Below are 22930 nucleotides of genomic sequence, written 5' to 3'. Positions count from 1 at the left end.
GGAAGAACGAAACTCCACTGGTGAAGTTTGGAGGGTAAACCAAGCCATCTAAAATTCATGGGTTTGCAAGGGCCTGAGATACTGACTCTGGGGCCGGTTAAATCTATTTGAGGAAGAAGGTCCAGGCTGTGGTGAGAGTCAGTGTACAGTCCCCCCCTCCCCCCAGAACTAAGAAGAAACTCGTAAAATACCACAAAACACTGGACTATTAAAATAATTATATGAAGAAAAGCCAAGAACACCCAAAATACTCTATTCTATATAAGAAACATTGATGGTCTGCTCCCATATTACTTTAAAGGACACACAGAACAAGACAAATTTGTATATTTTAAAAGATCATTTTCTAACAAATAATGGTGGACAGGCAGACATCACATAGGGGACTTCCTCTGAGGTCACAATTCAGTAAGCTGGAAAACATTTTAAAGTTCACATTGTCCTTTAAAATCCCACCTGAGCCGGGCGGTGGTGGCGCACGCCTTTAATCCCAGCACAGGCAGGCGGATCTCTGTGAGTTTGAGGCCAGCCTGGGCTACAGAGTTAGTTCCAGGAAAGGCACAAAGCTACACAGAGAAACACTGTCTAAAACAAACAAACAAACAAAAAATCCCCCCTGAATACTGAGTCCATTTCATACCGCTATAGATCACGAGGAACTCAGGAAGCATCCTCGCTCTCACAGTTCCTTAGCCGACATCACAGCCTTCATCAGACAGGACCATGGATAAACAGTGCAGGGTTGTAAAAACTTAGAGAGGCCTTTTGAAGCAATGACTCTTTTCTAATTGTGATCCTGTTCAATGAACGGGGCCTGGTGGCACTCGCCTTTAATCCCAGTGCTTGGGAGGCAGAGGCAGGTGGATCTCTGTGAGTTCGAGGCCAGCCTGCTGGTCTACAGAGTGAGTTCCAGGCCAGCCAAGACTACACAGTGAGACCCTGCCTCGAAAAACAAACAAGCAAATGAACAAACACACACACACACACACACAAAGATACCAACAAACCTCTCTCTTCTCTCTACTGGAGCACACGACCCATCAAGTTGCTCATCACACTCTGTGAAGCACCATTTCTCTTCACTGGAACCCACACTTTTCTAATAGCCATGTCCTGTTAGGCTATCGTGAAGACAGAGCTATTTTTCCAGCTAGCCACATTTCCTCCTAACTTGTCAACAGTCACAATTTCTAAAAATGTAGACTCTGAGTTTACTTTATTACAAAAGGAAAAGTCTGTGCACATAATTGCTATAGACAAAGGGGTCCTCGGAGGGGGTCAGACTGACCAGTATGAATGAGTGTACCTCACTGAAGTACACTCACTTATAAAAACATGTTGCCTTTGCCATGTGAAAACCGGGTATTTAGTTCTCTGGATTTCTTTATTAGGGCTTTCTTCTGAGCCTCATCAAACCGATTAACCTTGAGATCTTTATCACGATCAAATGGCGTTCTCTCTTGGTGCTTGTTTTTATCTTCAGCAGCCTTATTCTTTAACTTTTTGTGGTGAATGTCCATGAGGGATTCTGATCTTTTTGATTCCTAGGGAAAGCAGGAGAACAGAAATAAAAACCTTAGCTCACGTCGGTCACAGACAGTCTACAACCATGAAGCATACTGGACTAGTGCATGTGAATGAGAGATGTTTGCAAACCCTGACGGGGATTTCTGGATCCAAGACAGCATCTAAGGAGAAAATGCACAGCTGTGGGAAATACAATCCAGAAGGAACGAAGACATCTATTAGCTACATGCAGTGAAAGAGTAGGAAAGCGAGGTAGCACAGTCGTTATGGTTACGAAAGTCCTAATGGGAATATAAACCAAGAGCAGTTGTGTGAAAGAACGAACAATTTGATTCCCACTTCACAGATGACCTGGTCCCTGAAGCCATTCAGGTGGAAGAGGCGAAGGCACTGGCAGAAGCCAAAACAGAAGTGAACTAAGGAGCACAGAAGCGACCTGATTCTAGGCCTGTGCAGATGGCGCACGGCCAGAGCCGAGGGATGTTTGCTTCGCCCACTGTTCTGCTTGTCTCTTTTCTCCAACCTCCCTCCCTCCCCTTCTCCTCTCAGCTTAGGCTGATGTTCACATTTTCAGGTCTATCCAGATACCATTTTCAGACAAGGTTGTACAAAGGCAATTGGTTTAATAAAGTAGGGATTTGCTGTGGAGCTCTGAGTAGACTAGCCTGGGATGGAGCAACCAGGCAGGGATGGAGGAGATGATCACAGTGCAGATCAGCAGCCTCAAAGCTGGGTGGATGTGTGCATCCTCAGTGCTGCACAGAACGGTGTCCAAGACCAGGTAAAGCAGGAGCCCTTTTAAGGCTATTCACAACGATTGCCATTTAGTCTTTTTACAAAGATTACAAGAATACATGTGTGTGATCCTGAATGGGTTTCTGTGTACTACATGTGTGCAAGAGTCCACAGGGGCCAGAAGAGAGCATTGGAGATCCTGGAACAGGAGTTACAAATAGTGGTTTCTATTGTACATATTTCCTGTAAGAGTGTAGTGCCAAATATTCAGCATGTGAAGAGGGGGAATGGCAGAAAGGATGCATTTTGTTTATAACTCTAACTCTTAAAGGCCCTGCCTATGTCAAAGAATACACACAAAAGCACTGAAGTGAATGGGGCTCCAAGTAAGGCAATGCTAGGCGACGCTGAGGGTGGCTGGGTGCAGGGGTGTGAGCCTGCCATCCCAGCAGAGCTGCGAGGATCCAGAGTTTGAGGTCAGCCTGGACTACACAGTGAGTTCTAGGTCAGCCTGAGACCCATGCAGTGGTGAGCCCCTGTCTTGAAAAAACAAAAACAAAAACAAACCACACCACAACTGTTTGGGGGCTAGGGGGTAGCTCAGTGGTCGAGTGTGTATGTGTAGCAGATACAAAGACCTAGGTTCAATTCCCAGCACCAAAACAAAAACATGCTTGCATTTTCTAACAATTTATGAAATTGAGAGCAATTGACCCTGAATCCTACGGCTTTGACATTCTTTATTTTGTGTGTGAGGAGCTCAGAGGACAACTAGTGGGATTTGGTTCTCTCTGTCCACCCTGTGGGTCCCAGGGATCAGACCCAGGTCATCGGGCTTGGTGGCGGGCGCCATTACCCACTGAGTTATCTCACTGGCCCTAGGATGGCTTTTTCACAGCTTTTGAAAAACTCCTTTGTTTCTGGTGGGCTGGTTTGTTCTTTCATGGCATTACTTTCAAGAGTATTCAATTTATCAAAGCAGGGCTTATGTAGAAGCTTCGTCTTAAGACTCTGGAGCTGGCTTTTGGGAACCTGCTCCCCATGCTGGAACCTCGCCTAGCTTGATGCAGGGGGAGGAACTTGGTTCTGCCTCAACTTGACGTGCCATGCTTTGTTCAAGCCCATGGGAGGCCTGCCCCTTTCTGATTGGAGATGGAGGAGGAGTGGATGGGGGGGGGTGTAGGTGGGAGGTAGGTAGAGGGAACGGGATGAGAGGATGGAGGGGACACTGTGGTTGGTATGTAAAATAAATGAAAAAAAAAATTAATAAAAAAGACTCATCACTACTTTGAACAGTAAATCTCATAGTAATCAGAATTTCACACAATTTCATTTCATAAAAATATTTAAAAGTAAATGGCAGACATCATTGCATGCTCCCTAAACATGTCAGCACACATTCATTAACCAGACTCAATATTTCTTTATTTTCCTAAAAATGCAATGGAATGCATAGATATTAGGTATAAATTCACTGATGTTTTTTTAATTCAAATCCCATCGGGATCTTGGCCATTTCCATCACTCTAGGAAGCTCCGAGTGTTACTCCCTAGTAAACGTTAGTAAACACTCCGATTCCAACAGCCACCCATGGCCAGACCACTCACTCTGCACACCCAGCTCCACCCAATGATGATGCTTTTCCTATGTCAGATTCTGTGATGACTGACTCACCTCACTGCTGCACTCACTTATAATTTGTTACACTTTGTTGCTGAGTATTTCATTGTATGTCCCTGGGTTTTCTTTCTCTCACTGATGAATACCTATGCTGTTATAGTGATAGCTATTATGAATTACCTTCTGTTGATATTTTTGCATCTTCCTGAGGCTACTGCAAATAATGTTCTACTTTGTGGAGGAGACATGTTTCCAGGGTCACACTGTAGGTGTCTGGTTTTATAAGAAATATTGGCTTGGAAAGATCTAGCTAATGAATTTTAAGCCATTCTTCCTAAGATAACCCATTCTGGCTACATACTTGTGTCCCACATGTTTCAACAAATTATGTTTATTATTTAGGTCTACATAGTCCAACTTATATTTTCATTTCCTCTTTGGATTTTTATGTTCCCAGTTATGTATGTCATTTAGATTAGTCTGAATGCAGAGAGCATGTCTAAATGGCTACAGTTCATCCAGTTCTACTGGGACTTGACTCCTGAACCTTCTGTGACCGTTTCAGATGGGCCAAGCCTGGGTAGTTTCCAAAAAACGTTTCATGTGTGCTTTTCTGACTATGGTTCCAGTCAACACATGGCCAAGAAATCAGTTCTTACACGATTTTCATTAACTCAAACATCTGGAACCAAGGTAATTTTCTATACACCCAAAGCCTTTTGGGGGCCAATGGGTTCAGGAATTAACACTTGTTTTTGGAGATAGACCACTCCCTAGTTTTTGAGAGTTAAGAGAGATTATAACAAAAAAATGAAAAAATGTTAATGAATAGTGACTGTAGTTTATAAATTTAGATTGAATTGTGTTTTAAAGTTTTTTTCTCCTACAAATCTTCCCACCAGACATTCCAAATCTGTTTATAATGTTAAAAGTTATACACTAATAATCTCTGTGAACAGGCTCTCACTTTCTGATCAAAGTGCCCCTTAGTAATTAAACTTTGAGTTTATTTTTTGGGACAAGGCCTAATTACAGTAGCCATGGCTGGCCTCAAACTCACAGAGACCCACTTGCCTCTGCCTTCCAAGCACTGAGATTAAAGGCGTGTGCCACCACCACCTGGCAGGAATTAAACTTTTGATTAAGACTTAAAAGTTAAAAACAACTTATCAAATATGCAGAAGGATCTTATACAAATGTTCACAGATCACAGAGTCAAGTATTGTTCAGGACTGGGCCATAGAAGTGATTTAGGTAAAAGGAGGTTGTAAAAAGAGAGAAACGGACCACCGTGATGGCCACCAGGGAGAGCTGCAGGTCTGGTTCAAGCTCATCCTGGTGGCTGACAGTGGCACTGGGAAGAAGACACTTTTGATGTACCACTTGATGAGAGTTCAAGAAGAAGTATGCAGACACCCTGGCCGTGGAGCTGCATCCGCTTGTGTTCTAGACCAACAGAGGACCCATCAAGTTCAAGGTGTAGGACACAGCCGGCCGGAAGAAGTCTGGGGGCCTGTGCGACGGCTACTACAAAGCCAGTGTGCCGTTAGAATGTTGGATGTAATGTCAGGAGTTACATGAATGTACCTAACTGGCACAGTGGTCTGCTGTGTGTCTGAAAACATCCCCATGGCATTGTGTGGCAACAAAGTGGATATTAACACAGGAAAGTGGAGGCAAAATCTATTGTCTCCCACTGAAGTAAGAATCTTCAGCACTATGACATTTCTGCCAAAAGTAATTCCAGCTTTGGAAAGTCTTTCCTCGGCTTGCCAGAAAGCTCACTGGAGATCCTAACTGGGAGTTTGCTGTCACGCCTGCTCTTGCTCCACCTGAGGCCGTCACGGACCCGGCTCTGGCAGCACAGTACAACTTAGCATGATCTAGAGGTTGCTCAAACAACTACCCGCCCTGGTAAGGATGCCGACCTGTGAGAAAGTGAAGCTGGAGCCCTGCATCACAGGACTGGTGAGGTAACTGTCAGTGATGGCAGTGGTACAGTGTGTGCACCCCTTAGTTAGCGAAGCAGATCGTGTACTTCACTGGGATGCCGAGGGAGGTGAAGGGGCTTGGGGGTGAATGTGGCAGTTAAAATATACCGTCCCTGTTTTGGACTTGCATGTCAAGCTGTTTGGAACACAGTTGCTTCCTTCTTGAATTTCAAAGATAAGAATGCTATAGCACATCACAACATTCAGTGAAGTTTGTTACTGTCATCCCTATTCTTTTTGTTTAGAATCAGAATAAAGTTGATTTCAAATATGAGAGAATGAGAGAGAGAGAGAGAGAGAGAGAGAGAGAGAGAGAGAGAGAGAGAGAGAGAGAGAGAGAAACAATAGAACTATACTAAGTGGTGGAAGCACATGCCTTTAATGTCAGCACTTGGGAGACAGAGGCAGGTGGATCACTGTGAGTTCGAGGCCAGCCTGGTCTACAGAACAAGTTCTAGGACAGGCAGTGCAACACAGAGAAACCCTGCCTTGAAAAACCAAAACCAAAACCAAATAGAACAAAAACCTAAAAGACAGAAAAATATGAGACCAGCAAACCCTGGAGTGAAAGTCAGAGGGCAGCGTGGGCTATGTAGTGAAATCCCAGCATAAAACAAAACCAAGTTGGAAAGAGAGGAAGAGTGAAAAGAGTGAGGAGAGATTATTTATGTCCTTATGTATTTTATTGTCTTACTTACGTTGTATGAGGACACTTGCTCAGCCAATCTCTTATCCCTTCCTGACAATACATTTTCTTCATCTTTCTTACTGAATGACTTCCTTGCTTCTTGCATTTCCTGAAGAGTGAACATAATAACATCATTTAAAATAAAATTAGAAACAGATACTATTCATTTTACTTAGATTAAATGACAAGAAAGTGAACTAAAGCCAGGCTGGTTGAATTCCTCCCAGTCATAAAAAGCTGCACACTTGAGAAGGGATCAGTTAGTGCAGGAGTCTGTGATATTCCTGAGAAGAGGACAATGGGATCCAAACCAAACCCTCCCAGTAACCCAACTGGAAGAAACTCAGGATGAGTTTGGACTAATAATGACAAAATGTAGGAAAGTAACACACAAGGAATCTTCCACTGTCTGATTTCAAAAACAGTAAAAGGAAAAACTAAAAAGGATGTACATATTGATAAAAAAAAGGGGGGGGGGAGGAATGACGGAAGAGAAAAAAAAGGACACTGTCAGCATTCAATGATGCCATGAGTGTCTCTGTATAAAAATCCAAAAAACTAGAACAGAAGCAAGAACAAAAGAACAGCAAAGGTGTGTGACACAAAGTCAAAGAGGATGCACCATAACAGAAACAAAATAAACACTCCATTACACACACACACACACACACACACACACACACACACACACACACACACACTTAGATTACTCTGCAGTACTTCTTGGTGGCTGTGAGAACAGACAGAACTTGGTATAATTAACAGAGCCTGATGTTGTGGAATAGTATTTTAACTAGGCAAAGATGTGTTACATTTGTTCCTGCTGCCTTTGTTTAATTGTATAAAGATGTGTTGCATTTGTTTCACCTTGCTTGCCTAAGGCACCTGACTGGTCTAATAAAAAGCTGAATGGCCAGTAGTTAGTCAGGAAAAGGTCAGGTGGGGCTGGAGGACAGAGAGAGTAAACAGGAGGAATCTAGAGAAGAAGAAGAGAATGAGGGAGAAAGAGAGGGACATTCCCGGGGTCAGCAGACAGCTGTTGGCCAGAAACGAAAAGCAGTGAGAGTAAAGAAAGGTAAAAATACAGAAGGAAAGAAAGGTAAAAATACAGAAGGAAAGAAAGGTAAAAATACAGAAGGAAAGAAAGAAAGGTAAAAATACAGAAGGAAAGAAAGGTAAAAATACAGAAGGAAAGAAAGGTAAAAATACAGAAGGAAAGAAAGGTAAAAAGCCCCAAGGCAAAACAGAGATGAAGAGAAACAGGCTAAGTTATAAGAAGTAGCAAGAAATGAGCCTAAGCTAAGGACGAGCATTCATAACTAATAAGAAGCTCTGTGTCGTGATTTGGGAGCTGGTTGCCCCCCCCTCCCCGCCTCCCCCGGAAAAAAAAAAAGCCTGGTACAACCTGAAATACTTGCAAAGACAGAGTGAGAAACAGCAACTAGTGACGGTCAAGGTCAATGGCTAATAGAGCCTAAGTCAGAGAGGGGCAAAGGGAGGCTTGACGATCCCTGGCTAGGTGGGCAGCCACATAAACAGCACATTTCTCTGGCTGGACCAGGAAACATGCATAGAGCACATGCGCTATCCACTACCTTCATGATAGCCCAGAGAACTAACCAACCTCGTAGCAATTATTCAGCCCCTGTCTAGTCTTTGCCATAGACCTATAAAAACCTGAGACAAGGAAGTTCTTGGAAACCCCTATCACTCTCAAAAGTTCCAATTTTCTTTCATTTCATCCTTTCCCTTCATTTCTCACATCTCTGTAATTCTCCTGAATAAAGCTTGTTTCCACTTTGTATAATGTCATCAGTACTGGTGTTTTCAACCCTCACTAGTGTGAGCCAATGAACTCAGAGTCACCAACCCAAGTCCTTGGGTCATGTACAACTGTCCTGTTGTCCTCAAAACCCTACATCATCATTACCCTTAAATAATTTCATCTTGTATCTTTGCAAGTTCAAGCCAAACCAGACAGAATACACGAACAAAAAATAAAAAGAAAGGAAAAACCCGCTACCTTAGCTTTCCTTTCGCGGTCAGCTGGGGTGTCTGTCCAGATGGAGCGGTCTCCGGATTTGTCATCCGCTCTTCTCTTAAAGCTTCTCGGCCCAAGACCAAAGTCTTTCATTTCTGGAGGAAGCTCAGTCATCCACGACTCTCTTGTAATTGGTTTAGATGAATCCTGGGTGCGAAATAAAGTTGAAAACAAAGTGGTGTCTGCACATGGTGGCACTTGCCTTTAGCTCCAGCTCTGGGGAGACAGAGGCAAGCAGGTTTCTATGTATGTGTTCGAGGCTAGTGCTGGCTACATAGGGAGTTCTAGGCTAGCCAGGGCTACAAAGTGAGACTCTATCAAAACAAAAGACAAAAACTCCACACATACACACAAAACTATATACATATGTACACAATCTACGCTACTTTCTAGGGGTAGAGAGTTGACTCTGATGTTAAGAGCACTTGCTGCTTCTGTAGAGGATGCAGGTTCAGTTCTTAGCACCCACATGATAGCTCACCACCATCTGTAACTCCAGTTCCAGGAGAGCTGACTCCCTTTTCTAAGACACCAGGCATGTATGTGGTACACATGCACACACACAGGCAAAACAGTCATACACATAAAACACACTGGTAAAAACAACTTTGAAAGCTTACGTCATCTCCTTTGGTTAATTTTTCCTTCATTCTCTGGGCCCGTCTTTCAAACTCTGTTGTCACGCTGTAGTTAACCGGTCCTTTTGCGGGCATTGGTCCAACAATATCCCCATCGTCACTGCTCTCTGCTTCCTTTTAAAACAAGACAGGATCTTTACTCTAAGAAGAGACCAACAGGTTACAGACAATGATCTTCAACCACTTGGAACTGAGCTGAAATGGATTATGCATAAACAATAAAACAAACAAAAAGTCTGTTGCAAGCCGATCACCGAACAGTGAGCTTTCCCTTGGGTTCCTTGAAGACGACAGCTCCAGTGCATGTGGACTGTCTCATTGAAAAACAAAACAAAAAACAAAATAGTGCCGATAACTGGATACCTCTTGTCCCCTGCCCTCCCCCTGTTTTTTAGATTTAACTTTTTTTGACTGAGCTATCCACTTCTTCTACCTTGCCTTCGACCCCTGAGATTTCCTTTCCCATGTCTTGTATTCTGTTGGTGAGGCTTACCTGAGGCTTTTGTTTGACACCCTAAAATTTCCAGTTTTATTTCAGTTTGGGTTTTCTTTAGAGATTCTATTTCTGTGTTAAATTCTATTTCATGACTTGAATTGTTTTCAATATTTCATTCAGCTGTTTGTATTTTCACACACTTCATTGAGGCATTCATTCATACCCTCTTCAAGGTCCTCAACCATATCCATAGTTGCCATTTTAAGGACTTTGTCTTAAGTGTTCAGTTATATTGATTTTTTTAGGGCATACTGCAATAGGGTTACTGGCTTCTGGTGGAGGCATATTATTTGTCTGTTCATGTTTGTGTTTTTGTACCAAGAGTAGGCACTGGAACCATGATGTTTGATGTATTTCCTGGTGTCCACAACAGGTCTTGTTTTTGTTGGGTAGGTTTTCTGTTCTCTGGTTGCTCTTCTCTTTCTGGATCCTAGGCAGATGTGGTGACTGTGGGGCCCCTGGTAGACATTGCTTCTGTTGATGAGTGACAGAAACGAATACAGATGGGCCAGGAGGAAAGGCTGAGAGGGCTGTGGTAAAGAGCTGGGGGGACAGGGGTCCACACCAAGAGGCAGAGTCCCCAGGGGAGGCAGGTGGGTGGGCAGAGGGGCTCCTGAAGGCAGGCTGCTATAGGACTAAGAGCAAGTCTGGAAAGATCCTTACGGACGGACGAAGGTCAGGAAGGACGGTGAAAATCACCCCCTGAATCCCCACCTAGTGTGGCCACTGGGGGCCTCCAGTAGGTGTTTTGGCTGACACAAAGGAATGGAGACGGGTTGGAACTGTATCTTGTCCTGAGCCACATTGATGATGGTTCCCAGGTATGACTCTGGATAGATGCTATAATACTCCAAGGCTTATAGTTTGTCCTCGTCCTCAGTAGATTTATTACAATGAATAACAACATGTTTGTCCTTCGGTTCTGACAGCTTCTACACCTTGTTTTATTTTATTTTTTTGAGCTCACTGGATGAAGAGTTTGTTTACATCCCTTTCATTTCCCCTTTAACCACTCAAAAGTAGCTTTCTATCTAGGGCTGTTCTTTTTAAACTCATACAAGTGCAATTAAATAATCTTATCCCTTTTATGCTCTTATGGCTTACTCTGAAACACACACACACACACACACACCACAGTTGCTTCTTACAATAAACTGTGAAATGACATTCTTTTTCCTTTCTTCTTGAGGAAATGGATCTTTGACTAAGTCTACTAAGAAGACTAGAGAGCTTACCTCGTTTTATATCTAGCACCTAACCTAACCTGATAACCAGTGGTATCAGGACCAGTGTTTTCTGCACTCTCATGAGAGCCTTTCCAATCTCTTTTGAATCCATCTGCTGCTTAAGTGTTGACAGCTTAACCTCTAAACTGTGCTGTCACAACATCTCCAAATTAAAAAAAAATAATAGTGTGTGTGTCGGTGTGCGTGTGTACATGTGTGCCAGTGTGTGTGTGTGTGTGTGTGGAGGTCAGAGGACAACACTATGAGCCATTTCTCTCCTTCCATCTTCACGTGCACTTCAGGGATGGAACTCAGGCTGCCTGGCGTGTGCACTGAGCACCTTTCCACACTGAGCCAGCTCACTGGCCAACAAACATCGTCTTAAGTGTATCTGTAATTTCCTTAGACATAATCCTTTGTGGCATAAGGTAAGCAAATATAAAATACGTGATGAACCTTTAAAAAGAGATGTGTTTTTATTTATGTGCATGTGTGTTTTTTGGTGTGTATATTCCACATATATGTGGATACACACAGAGGTCAGAAGATCGTATTGGATCCCCTAGAGGTGGAGTTACACTCAGTGTGGGTGCTGGGAACCGAACTTGGGTCCTCTGGAATAGCAGCAAATGCTCTTAACTGCTGAGCTATTTCTCCAGACCCTATGACAAACTTTTAAAGTTTTAAAAACCGTTAGTGTTTGTGGCCAGGCATGGTGGCACATGTCTTTAATCTCAGCACTTGAGAGGCAGAGGCAGAGACAGGTGGATCTCTGTGAGTTTGAGGGCAGCCTGGTCTACAAAGTAAGTTCCAGGACAGCCAGGGCTATGTAGAGACCCTGCCTTAAAAGACAAACAACAACAACAACAAAAAAAAAAAAAAACCCAAAACCCAGTGGGGGGAAAAAAACAATAAAACAACAAAACCAAAAAAACTCAATGAACAAATAAAAACACAGTGTTTGATGACAGGATATGCTAATACTATTTTAACATCTAGCTAATAAGATAGTTTTCATGAAAGTAAAATTTCATCACATCTTGCTTGCTATTTTTAGAAACAAAGATCATGTATGATGTTGAAAGACATGAACTGGATGGAGGATCAGAGAAGCAAACAGCAATAACAACTTAATTGAAAATCAGAATCATAGGACCAAACCCAACCTGGGACAGGACAACATTTTGATACCCTGGATAACTTATATAGTGTTTTCACAGGTTTATTAGCTCAAGACAGAAGAACAGGGCAGAGAGCGAGGCCTGTAGAGCCCTGGGCAAAGGTGGCAAGATCGGTGTATGAAAGAAATCAGTTGGCGAAGAGGAGATTAAACACCTCCCTGTCTGATTGAACCTGGAAAGCGACACAGGAACAGAGCACTCCAGTGTCTGCAGGTGCACCTGACTCCTGCTCCTGGGGGAGGCTTAAGAGGAAGAGTATAAGCCAGAGTCTGCACCATGGGATGCAGAGGCCACTTCTGCACAGCAGACCCACCCAGACACTGGCTGTCCTCCTGGATGGCAGTGTGTCTTCTCTTAGCAAACTGTGCCACTGCTCAGCTCCTCGTCTGGGGACACGAGAACCCGGAACTCCCCTGGGGATGTCCACTGAGCTCCAGTATCTGTGACGGCAACCTTCCTTACAATCACAACAGAAATTACCCCTATGCTAGGGCGCTGCCACAGCCCCTGCCCTGTGACCGAAGGCTTTAAGCTTTCTAAGCCCTGGCATTTTTTCCTTTTTTCTGGGGTGGTTGTGGTGGTAATAGTCTCTACCGATAATTACTCTATTGTTAGAAGAACCTACATTATTTGCCCTCTTTGGAATCATGAAATTGGCCTTTTTCTAGGTCCTGGGGGAGAAACTTGGATAATTCAAAGCCATTCATTTTGGTTTCATTAGCACTAACTTGACAGATTTACGCATGGGCAAATACAATTTTGATCAAATAAACATAAAGAAAGCCTACATGAAACCTTCTGGAAAGTTCTCCCTTCCTCCATTAGGGGTGAAAGCATCCATTCACATTCAGTGTCTGGATATTGGGAACTGCATGTGAATGTGAAGACTGTCAGGCATAAGAGGTCTAAAGAAAGCACTCAGATGAAGGGGATTAGCATCCCTAAGAAGACAGAGCAGACAGATGGAAAACTGGAGATGGTGTTGTTAAATTAACCAATCTCATACTGACCTTACTTCTAGTCCTCTTATTAGGTATCAAACACACTTCCCTCATTTTCAGAATACAGTGTAGACTACTGTGATGGTTAGCTTTGATTGCCATGACAACTTGACATAATGTAGAATCGCCTAGGGAGAGCCTCAGTGAGGACTGGCAAAATCAAGTTGGCCTGTGGGCGTGTGTGTGTGTGTGTGTGCGTGTGTGTGTGTGTGTGTGTGTGTGTGTGTGCGCGCGCGCGCAGGTTATCTAGAGTATGTTAACTGAGGTGGGAGGAGCCACACACTGTGGGTGGCACCATTCCCTAGGCAGAGGATCTTCCTTGTGCAGCAGTTAGAACCTTCTGTCTTGGAGGGAAACTACTTAAGACAGGAAGTGAAAAGTAACAAAAATACCACCCTTCAAAGACAGGAGTATAAACCATAAGCCCTGACAATCTCGTTTTGCTAAGTTATCAGGTGTGAGAACAGCTTTTGATTTCGCCCCTGGGTGTTCTACTCTCACAGTGAGCTGACAATGTGTTAAGAGACTCATATTTGGAGTTTCATATCTCATGTGAGCCACATGATTACAGACACCATTCAAGTTCTGAGTTTGTTATACATTTTATTTTTTAAATGAATACTTTCCAAACCTCTGAGTTGAAGAATGATGACACTTGTCCTGAATCCTCTCTGCCTTTGTCACTTTTCTGTGGAGACTTAATAAAACCAGGCGGCAGTGCAGGACCTATTATAGGCCTGAAAATAAAATACACCATTATCATTCTCTCTTGACTTTAAAAAGCTGCTTTTAGAATAAAAGTTCACAATAATAAGAAAGCCAGATAGTAACAAATGTTGAAAATAATTTTTGAACATTATTTTTACTAGTATTAATATAATAGTTTTCTACTTAATTTTTAGAAAAGAAAATTTCATTTACTTATGGGCATGTGTGTGCCACAGTATGCATATGGTGGTCAGTGGAACCAGGGATGAACTCAAGTTCTCAGGCTGCAGGAAAAGGGCCTTTACCTGCTGAGTCACCTACCAGACACTAAAGGGAACACTGTCAATCTTTGTGACCCAGCTGTACTCACGAGGGTACGCGCCATCTTGCACTTTGACTTCTGCTGTTTTGATTTTGCTATCTACTGAAAATTCCACTCAGCCTCGTAATTAGAGTCAGAGCTACTTAAGGAGAAAGTGTGCTCCTCTAAGAACATCTCCAGCGGGTACATACAACAGCTGCCTGCAGACGCTGGTAATGCACCACAGCAGTCCAAACCTACACACAGTCCTTGCTAACAATCCAGAAGTGATGCAGAAGAACGCAGCCGGTCCACTGTGGCCCGCAGATGAAGGAGGAGGCACTTACTGTACCAATCACATTTCACTTGGTGTATGTCTGTGGTTCCTTAAACAACCCCTGTCCATGGAAGCCACTGCACTTTGGGAAAAACGAGTAGCCAAGATCAACACAGCCAGCAAGGGGCTGAGCTGGAGTCTGAGCCCTGGACTCTCTAATGTCAAATTTCATGAGTTTTAGAGTAGCATTACTACCTATCTCAGGGACCGTCATCAATACAAGACAGAATTGCCTCAATACTAAGCCTTTTTGTGAGAAGATACAGGAAACTCCTTCTCATTTCACACTTTCAGATCCTTTATCCAGTGTCTTCCTCATGGTTCCACCTGGCCAGTGCTACCTGCTCAGATGCGACGCCAGTTGTCAGCTGATTTCCAGGTGGTACCTGTTCACTCAGAGCCTCCCTGACAGGCTTCTTAGCAGAGGGAAAAAGTATTGAGAGTCAACTGTTCTGACCCCTTCATAATCTTGTCTTGGCTTCATGAACCTTCTCTGTGTATAATAGTTTTGTATATGAAAGGGCAAAGCTTCAAGTTATCAGAAAGATCCAATTAGCTGTTATTTACAAGCTACAAGGGGAGCCTTTTTTTTCTAAGTATAATTCTTACCAGAGCTACAGACATTAATTTTATGACTTTAGAATTTGTGGAGATGAAATCTGTGGCATAATCTGAGAAGATAGTAAATACATTGGACCAGGCTCAGTGGGTAAAGGCTCTCGATGCCTGAGTTCAGTTCCTGGACTCAGAGAGCGGAAGGAGAGAACCAACCCCCACAAGCTGTCCTGTGACCTCCATATGTGCAGTGGGGTCAAGTGTGCCCCCCCCAAATTAATAAAATGTAATAAAAAATTTAAATATAGTAAATGTAATACAGCCATGGCATTCTACAATTGTATCAGAGACTTTTAACTCCAAAATATGCTACTATTTATTTCACACATGTGATTTATTGTCCAAAATGCGATTTTCTTTTTTTTAAATTGAAAATTGATTTTTTTCCCATATAATATATTTTGATTATAGTTTCCCCTTCCCCGACTCCTCTCTGATCCTCCCCACCTTCCCACCCAAATCTACACCTTTTCATTCTCTCTCCCATTAGAAAACAAACAGGTATCTCAAAATAAAATAAGATAAAACAAACAAACCAGAATAGGACAAAACAAACAAGCAGGAAAAACAAGCCAAAGAGAAAGCAAGAAACACATGCAGATACAGACACACACACACACACACACACACACACACACACACACACACATACACATGGCAACCTCATTAAAACAAAGCAAAACAAAACAAAACCCCACAAGATCAGAAATCATCGTATATGCACAAATGTCTAGACAAAGCACAAGGATGCAATTTCAAGAGAGAAACTACCATAGACTAAGTACAAGTTGGGTTCAGCTTATCTAAAATTTTGGACGGTGAGCACTGCAAATTTCAGAATCTGAACTCTTTACATATGCATAATAAGAAACCCTGGGGAAAGGGTCTCAAGTCTAAATGTGCAAATTCATTTGTGTTTCATACACACCTTCTGTAAATAGCCTGAGCAACTGTACATGATACGCTAGGTGATAATCACACGCATAGAACAAGATTGTGGATACTGACCAGCAGACTTGTGGTGTCATGCTGGCTGCACAAAGGTCTGGGATTTGGAAGCATTTTGGATTGCAGACTTTCAGGTGAGATGGTCCATCTATAATGAGCTCTTCTGGAAGGAATGGGCTATCCCGGGGCCAGTAACTTATTTACAAAACGCTAGCAGAAGGTCCTAACTTTTAGGCCTTTGGAGCCACATCCGTGCACCTATATCAGTTGCATTCCTCTTTAGAGATGTAGAAAGTATTATTTGTTTGGGGATTATTTAAAATGGTAGCAGACTGTGTAGTCTTGCTATACTTAAAAGAAACAGCATTACATGGAAATCAAGAATTGGCACATGAGATTCTCAGCTCTGAATATAAAAAGAAACAGCCATCTACTCTATGTGCTCTTACACACTGGCACGCACGTCATATGCATTATATTATAAATTGTCATGTTCTGTCTGAGCTCCCTGAGAAGGGTTCTGGAGGTGGGCCCCATTTCAGACCCAAACATGTTTGTCTTATAGTGTCCTCCAAAGCCCCTTGTCCAGGGACAGGCTTGTCCCCCACCCTGTGAGACAGGGAAAGGAGAATACAAAACACCCCCCTCCCCGACTGTGAGTCCAGAAGGAGAGTAAATCAGTTGGGTAGAAACATTGCTCTCGAACACAGCTTCAGGGGAATCACCCCAGCACCTTCCCTAAGCAGGAGACTCTGCTGTTGTTTACCATGCTATACAGTGCCTGGGGTGGGAATGGCTGACTGGGAGTCTTACCCAGGAGGAGACATGCCGGTTCCTCTTGGTCCATCGGGGGCTGTAGCTGACATTCCCCCAGTGTTTCTGCAGGCATTCCTGGTGGATGTTGTGTGTCTGTCTGTTGATGTTCTGCTCTCTATCTGCTGTTTTAGTCTTCTATGTTCACTTGCTACATACTCAATAAACTAACTCATTCCAAACTAAAAGGATGGCTATCATGAGTCAGTCTCAAACTATAAAGCATTATGAACTTGAAAAAAATTGGCTGACACATTATACATTATCACCTTGGAGGAGAGTCATCCTGCTTCTTAAATCCAGGAGGAAGGGCTGGTCCAAAAAACCCATCATCGTCGTCATCTCTATCTTGATGTCGCCTCTGTTTTCTGGAAACACAGTAGCATAACTTAAGTTAAACATACGTTAAACTTTTACAAAAAGAAAAGCTTTAATTGTGAAAGAAAACATTAACTTTAAGTATATACCTAAACTTGAAACAATAAATTAACCCTGCCAAATTAAAAAATATGTATTGCAATAGTTCTTAATCTTTTCCTGGAATTTATCTTCAGTTATTTATTTTTTAGGACTAGATCAGTATTCTGTACCTAGTGAAGTATTCAAGATTACACTAAGTGAAAAAAATCTCAGGGTCTCTTTAGCCTTTTTGAGTGAAATGCATAGTTCAGCTTCTATTCTCCCTCTCAAAAGCACTGGAAGTTGCCTTTTTCTGTCTCCTAATCTTAAAAGGACATTGAAAATCTTATTAACCTGTAAAAAACAAAGGTTTAGCTTATCTACCTGACCCATGGCTGGTAAAACTATCTTAGAAGGGAATCATGTATTTGAACAGAACATTCACTGTTTATCAATTTTAAAAAGAAATTCTATGGGCTTACTTACAATACTTAGTTATTTCAATAATATGTTAAGGAAAAACTTTCTATATAGTAAACCTCATTGGGCTGAGTATGTAGCTCAGTGGCAGAGAGCTTGCTTAGCCTGCTCAAGGCCATAGGTTTGATTGCCTAGCACCATACACACAAATCTTAGTAATTCATTAATTCATCCATTCACTTTAGGTATCTCTTTATCTACACATTACTAGAATAAGCTGATTTTTATTTTTTTGGAGATAGGGTCTCACTATGTAGCCCTGGCTGGCCTTCAACTTACATAGACCACCTGGCTCAGCCTCTGGAGTGCTGGGAGTAAAGGTGGGTACCGTCACGCCCAATTAGAGTAAGTTCCTGTATAGAAGATGTAGAGTGTGTGACATGCCACACGGGAAGACATTTTCCCTGTGCTGTACAGCGCGGACACAGATCGGTTCCAGCCAACCCAGGAGAGGTGTGAGGCTTGCTCCACCGTAGATTCAGTGACTGACCTGGCAGTGGGACCACTGTCATCTTCCGCAGACTCTTGACCTCCCTCTTCAGACAGTGAACTGCTGTCCTCATCGCTGTCTGAGGAATCCGAACTGCTGCTCCTGTAATTAGGGGGCAGAGCTGGCCCTGCAACTGGACAATGTTGGTTGGACATGTTACGACTCTTTTAATGAGTCCTCCTGGCCGACATTTTCTTTTCATAGCCACAGTTGGCTGGCATTTACTATGGACTTTAATCTTCTGACTCTCCACCTACCAACCCATCCATCCACCAGTGACAGAGTAAATACTTCTAAAGAAACAAACACGAAAGGATCAGTTCAGGTAAAGTGCTGCTATTGAAACAGTAAAAACATGTCTGTGTGGAGGGACAATTTGGAAGACGGTGGTCACAGAAGGCCACTCTGACAAGGCATTTGGGTAGACTTAAGTGATGAGACAACAATGGTCATACAGCAATCCAAAAGAACATTCTAGACCAGCAGGGTTTTTTTTTTGGTTTTTTTTTTTTTTTTGTTGTTGTTGTTGGTTTGTTTGTTTGTTTTTTTGGGACAGGGTTTCTCTGTGTAGCTTTGCACCTTTCTTGGAACTCACTCTGTAGCCCTGGCTGGCCTCAAACTCACAAAGATCCGCCTGCCTCTGCCTCCCGAGTGCTGGGATTAAAGGTGTGCACCACCACCACTGTCCGGCTGGACCAGCAGTTAACCAGTAGGTTGCAACCCCTTTGGTGGGTCACATATCAGATATCCTGTGTATCAGACATTTACATCACAATTCCTAACTAACACAATTACAGTCATGAAGTCGCAATGAAAACAATGTTATGGTTGGGGGTCACTACAACATGAGGAACCGTAGTAAGGGGTCACACAGCATTAGGAAGGTTGAGAACCACTGCTCTAGACAGAGAAAGAGTCAGCGGAAGAGAACAAGCAGTGCATTCTCCATGGAGAGAATAAGCTGATGCTCCAGGCTAAAGAGGCCAGTGTGTCTAACACAAAGGAGGGCAAGGCTGCAGGCTTTGGAGTTGGCCTCTTCGGCTTTGAATCTGTCCTTTGCCACGTACTAACTGTATGGATTGTGTTAGTTAGCTAAGCTGCCTGCGTTACTTTGTTGCCCTGTAAAATGAGGCTGACAAGGTTTAAACCTGGAGGCCAGGAATCCTCACCTGAAGGAAATACTGAAGAATGCTATACAGATGAACCTTAAGGACATTATGATAAGTGCAAGAGAAAGTTACAGAAACCCCTACTGTCTGACTACTCACAGGAGGTACTTAGAGCTACACACTCATAACACAGAACGGCAATCACTAGGAGCTGTGGGCAGGAAGGGATGGGGACTTTTGTTCAACAGATTTCAGTTTGTGAGATGAAGAGTTTTAGAGATCCATGGTGGCAGGGGCTACATAAACAGTCTGACTATAACTAAATGCCACTTAAAAGTCTGCTTAAAAATGCCTAATGGAGTAGACCCGATTACTATTTTATGAGAACATGAAAGAAAAAGCTAGTGTCTTGGTTACAGTTACTGCTGTGATGAAACACCATGACCAAAAGCTTGTAACATGCTGACAAAAAAAGACTTCCAGCCAGTACAGCAACACTTGCACATCCATGTTTACTGATGCTCTACTCACAATATGGAGGAAGTGGGTTAGCCTAAATGTCCATCAACAGATAAATGGATAACAGAAATATGGTATGAAATACACAACGGGATTTTATTCAGCTGAGAATAAAGTGAAATAAAGAAAAATGAAATCATGAAAGTTGCAGGAAAATGGAAATAACTGGAAAAAATTCTATAGTGAGGTAACTGTTTCAGAGAGGCAAATATAGCATGTTCTCTCTGATAGGAGCAGCCTGGTTTATAATGTTCACATGTCCGTCTATAAATGGGGTGTGTATAAGCTATGAAACTAGAAAGGAGACCACAAGGGGGTGAAAAGTGGTGTTGAGAAATGGGGGACACACATGACACATGAAAAGGGAAAGATATAGAGTAAGAGGGCCAGTCAAGGAAACCCACCCTGACCCTGAAACCAGAGCCAAAGAAACACACTCTGCCCCTGACCAACTGAGCACATAACCAACCAATCCCTGAGCACAGAATCTAGCCAATCTGAGCTTGTCCAAGCGGAGGGGATTGAAATCTCACCAATTGCCACCCTGAACATCTTCTCCCTGGAAAAACTCTGTCCCTGAGAAGCCCCAGTAAGTCCCATGCCCATTCAGTTGGCGGCCGCCCTTCTCCACCCTGCCAGAAGCAGCCACGCTCCTGGATTTCTCCTTCCCAAATCAATTTCTTGAAAGAGTCTTGGGTGGAGACATTCTTTCGCTGGAGCAGAGCAGAATCTCTGCTGGGAAACTCTCTTTGCAGAGCAAAGCAGAGAAGCAACAGAAACTCCCTTAGGGAGTGGAGCAGAGCTCAGTTGTAATGGCTCTCTCTTGGAGGGGAGCAGGACTGCCACACATCCTGTGGGGAGACCATTCCCCACCGGAACCCAGCTTCAGTTATAGCCTGACTTCCCAACAAGTCTGGATACCTTTCTCCTCACAGCTGTAGGTATCCAGATTATTTCCCTTCACAGCTGTAGGTATTGCCCGACTTCTGAAAGTCAGGGTACCTTTCCCTCCAGAGACGTAACACTTGTAAAAGGAAGTTATGGGTGAAGGGTGAAGGATGTAAGAAGTGTGAGGGGGATAGGGAGAAGAATCAACAAAAAACAAATTTTGTTTAAAAAAATGCCATAATGAGGCCAGCCAGTAGTTAAGAGTGCACACTGCAGAGCCCCAAAGCTTGGTTCTCAGCACCCCTATCAGGAGGCTCACAATCGCCTGTGACTCCAGTTTCAAGGGACCCCACAACCTCTAGCCTCCTCAGGCACCTGTATTCACAAGAACACAGCCCCACAGACACATGAATATAAATAATGAAACCTAAGGCTTTGTATGAGACACATCATTCAATAGAAAATGAGCATAATGAAAAAAGTGATTAAAAAATAAGAAAAGTGGTTAATTTCATTTCTCACAAGGAAATGCAAATTAAAACATCATAGAACACTGTATCAAAACACTAGATTAAAAAGACAGAAAAAAATGATTAGGGAGAACAGGGAAGAATCAGATCCCATACTTGCTGAGGACTTTGGTAAAACGGTAGGACTCTGAAGCTGAGATATAACACAGGATACACACACACACACGCACACGCACACGCACACGCACACGCACGCATGCACGCACGCACGCACATGCACACAAAATGCATAGTGGCACTCTTTGTAAGAGTTAAAAAGCCAGAATCTACTCAAATGTCTGCTACCAGTAAAATGTGTAAATAAATTGCCGGGGATTTACCCAATATAATTCACTCACACTTCTTTAACCTTAATTAATACTTCTTGATAAAGAATGAAAGAAAAATGTTTGAGACAGGGTTTCTCTGTGTAGTCCTGGCTGTCCTGGAACTTGCTCTGTAGACCATGCTGGCTAGAACTCGGATATCCACTTGCCTCTGCCTCCTAAGTGCTGAGTTTAAAGGCGTGCACCACCACTACCTGGCAATATAAAAAAAATTTTAAAAATGGCTACACTAGAACCAACATCTGGAAGGAAGACTCTGGCTACCCAGTATGGGTAGCCAGCAAAGGAAAATAAGATTTAGAAATAGTTGCAGTATTTTTTCAGTTTTGTTCTTTCCCAACTATAGTCATTCCCAATTAAAGACAGAAAAACATGAAAGAATGAGAGGCATTGATGTGTGCAACAGGACGCGCCTATTGCATGGTAAGGATACAAGACATAGTGAAACGGTGGAGACTGACATGTCAACAAGTTATTCGAACAGAGTGTTAAATATTAGTGTGATTGGGCAGAGAAAAACCCCGAGGAAGACGTGACACTTAAGCCGGGATTGGAAAGATGTGTTGGAGTTGTCAGGCATACACGTACAACCAGAGCAGCCAAAAGAAGCCTATCGTTGAGGAAGCATAAACTTGGGCTGTGTGGGCACTGGGCTGAGTGTGAAAGATGCAATGATAGGATGAGAGGCCAGGGAGTCAGGCCAGGGACCAGAGAAGCATAGGATCTTCGGTAAGGGTCTTCTAACTCGGAAGGAATAGAGAGAGCTACGAGGATCTAATTTGGGCTCCATCCCTGACTAGCTGTGTGACCTAGGCACCGATTCTCCAGTCGCTGTCACCATTTGTAACATATGTACCATGATCTTTTCTTAGACAGTTGATGGAAGAGTTAAATAGACGACCGGACGAAGATTATCAGTTAGCACAATCCGGTTCATAGCATAATCCGGCTCATATTAATCGCCAGTTGGGACTGTATCGTCTTTTTAGTAATGGTCAGGCCCCAAACATCCCTTCGTGCCCAGCTTGCAACTCTGGGCCGGCCGCGCCCACTCCGCGGTGCTCGCCAGCCCTTCCCCCGAGTGCAGGAGCCCGCTGCGGCTTACCTGGGCTCAGGTCCCGCTCCTCGTCCTCAGCTGTCGCGTGCTTCTTGAAGCCTGGCGGCAGTGCCGGCCCGATCAGGTCCCTAGCCATTCGCTGCGACACACAGTCGCTCAGCGTCCAAGTTAAACTCTGTCCCGACGGCAGACCAAGCTTTGCAGCCGGGGCCGGAAGTTTTTCCGGCTTCGTTCGATGACGTCACGCCCGCGGTAGACTCATAGG

At 43.3% G+C, this 22930-nt stretch overlaps 1 protein-coding gene and 1 pseudogene across 1 annotated transcript; one reads left to right on the top strand and one right to left on the bottom strand.

Annotated features, from left to right (window-relative positions):
• Positions 1–1199: 1199 nt before the first annotated feature.
• Positions 1200–22909, bottom strand: Gpalpp1 (GPALPP motifs containing 1). Its single transcript, XM_028878323.2, has 8 exons — positions 22714–22909; positions 18237–18369; positions 17137–17235; positions 13777–13882; positions 9224–9355; positions 8586–8750; positions 6573–6671; positions 1200–1544 (listed from the first exon to the last, which is right to left on the bottom strand). Exons 1-8 carry the CDS (start codon positions 22799–22801, stop codon positions 1326–1328), a joined length of 1041 nt encoding a protein of 346 aa, XP_028734156.1. The 5' UTR covers positions 22802–22909; the 3' UTR covers positions 1200–1325.
• On the top strand, positions 2198–5817 carry LOC114699774 (annotated as a pseudogene).
• Positions 22910–22930: the final 21 nt, after the last annotated feature.

The sequence above is a fragment of the Peromyscus leucopus genome, chromosome 9 (genome assembly GCF_004664715.2).
Source record: "Peromyscus leucopus breed LL Stock chromosome 9, UCI_PerLeu_2.1, whole genome shotgun sequence".
Classification (NCBI taxonomy): domain Eukaryota; kingdom Metazoa; phylum Chordata; class Mammalia; order Rodentia; family Cricetidae; genus Peromyscus; species Peromyscus leucopus.
The sequence above is the reverse complement of the archived record's forward strand: the minus strand, read 5'-3'. Positions and strand labels throughout refer to the sequence as shown.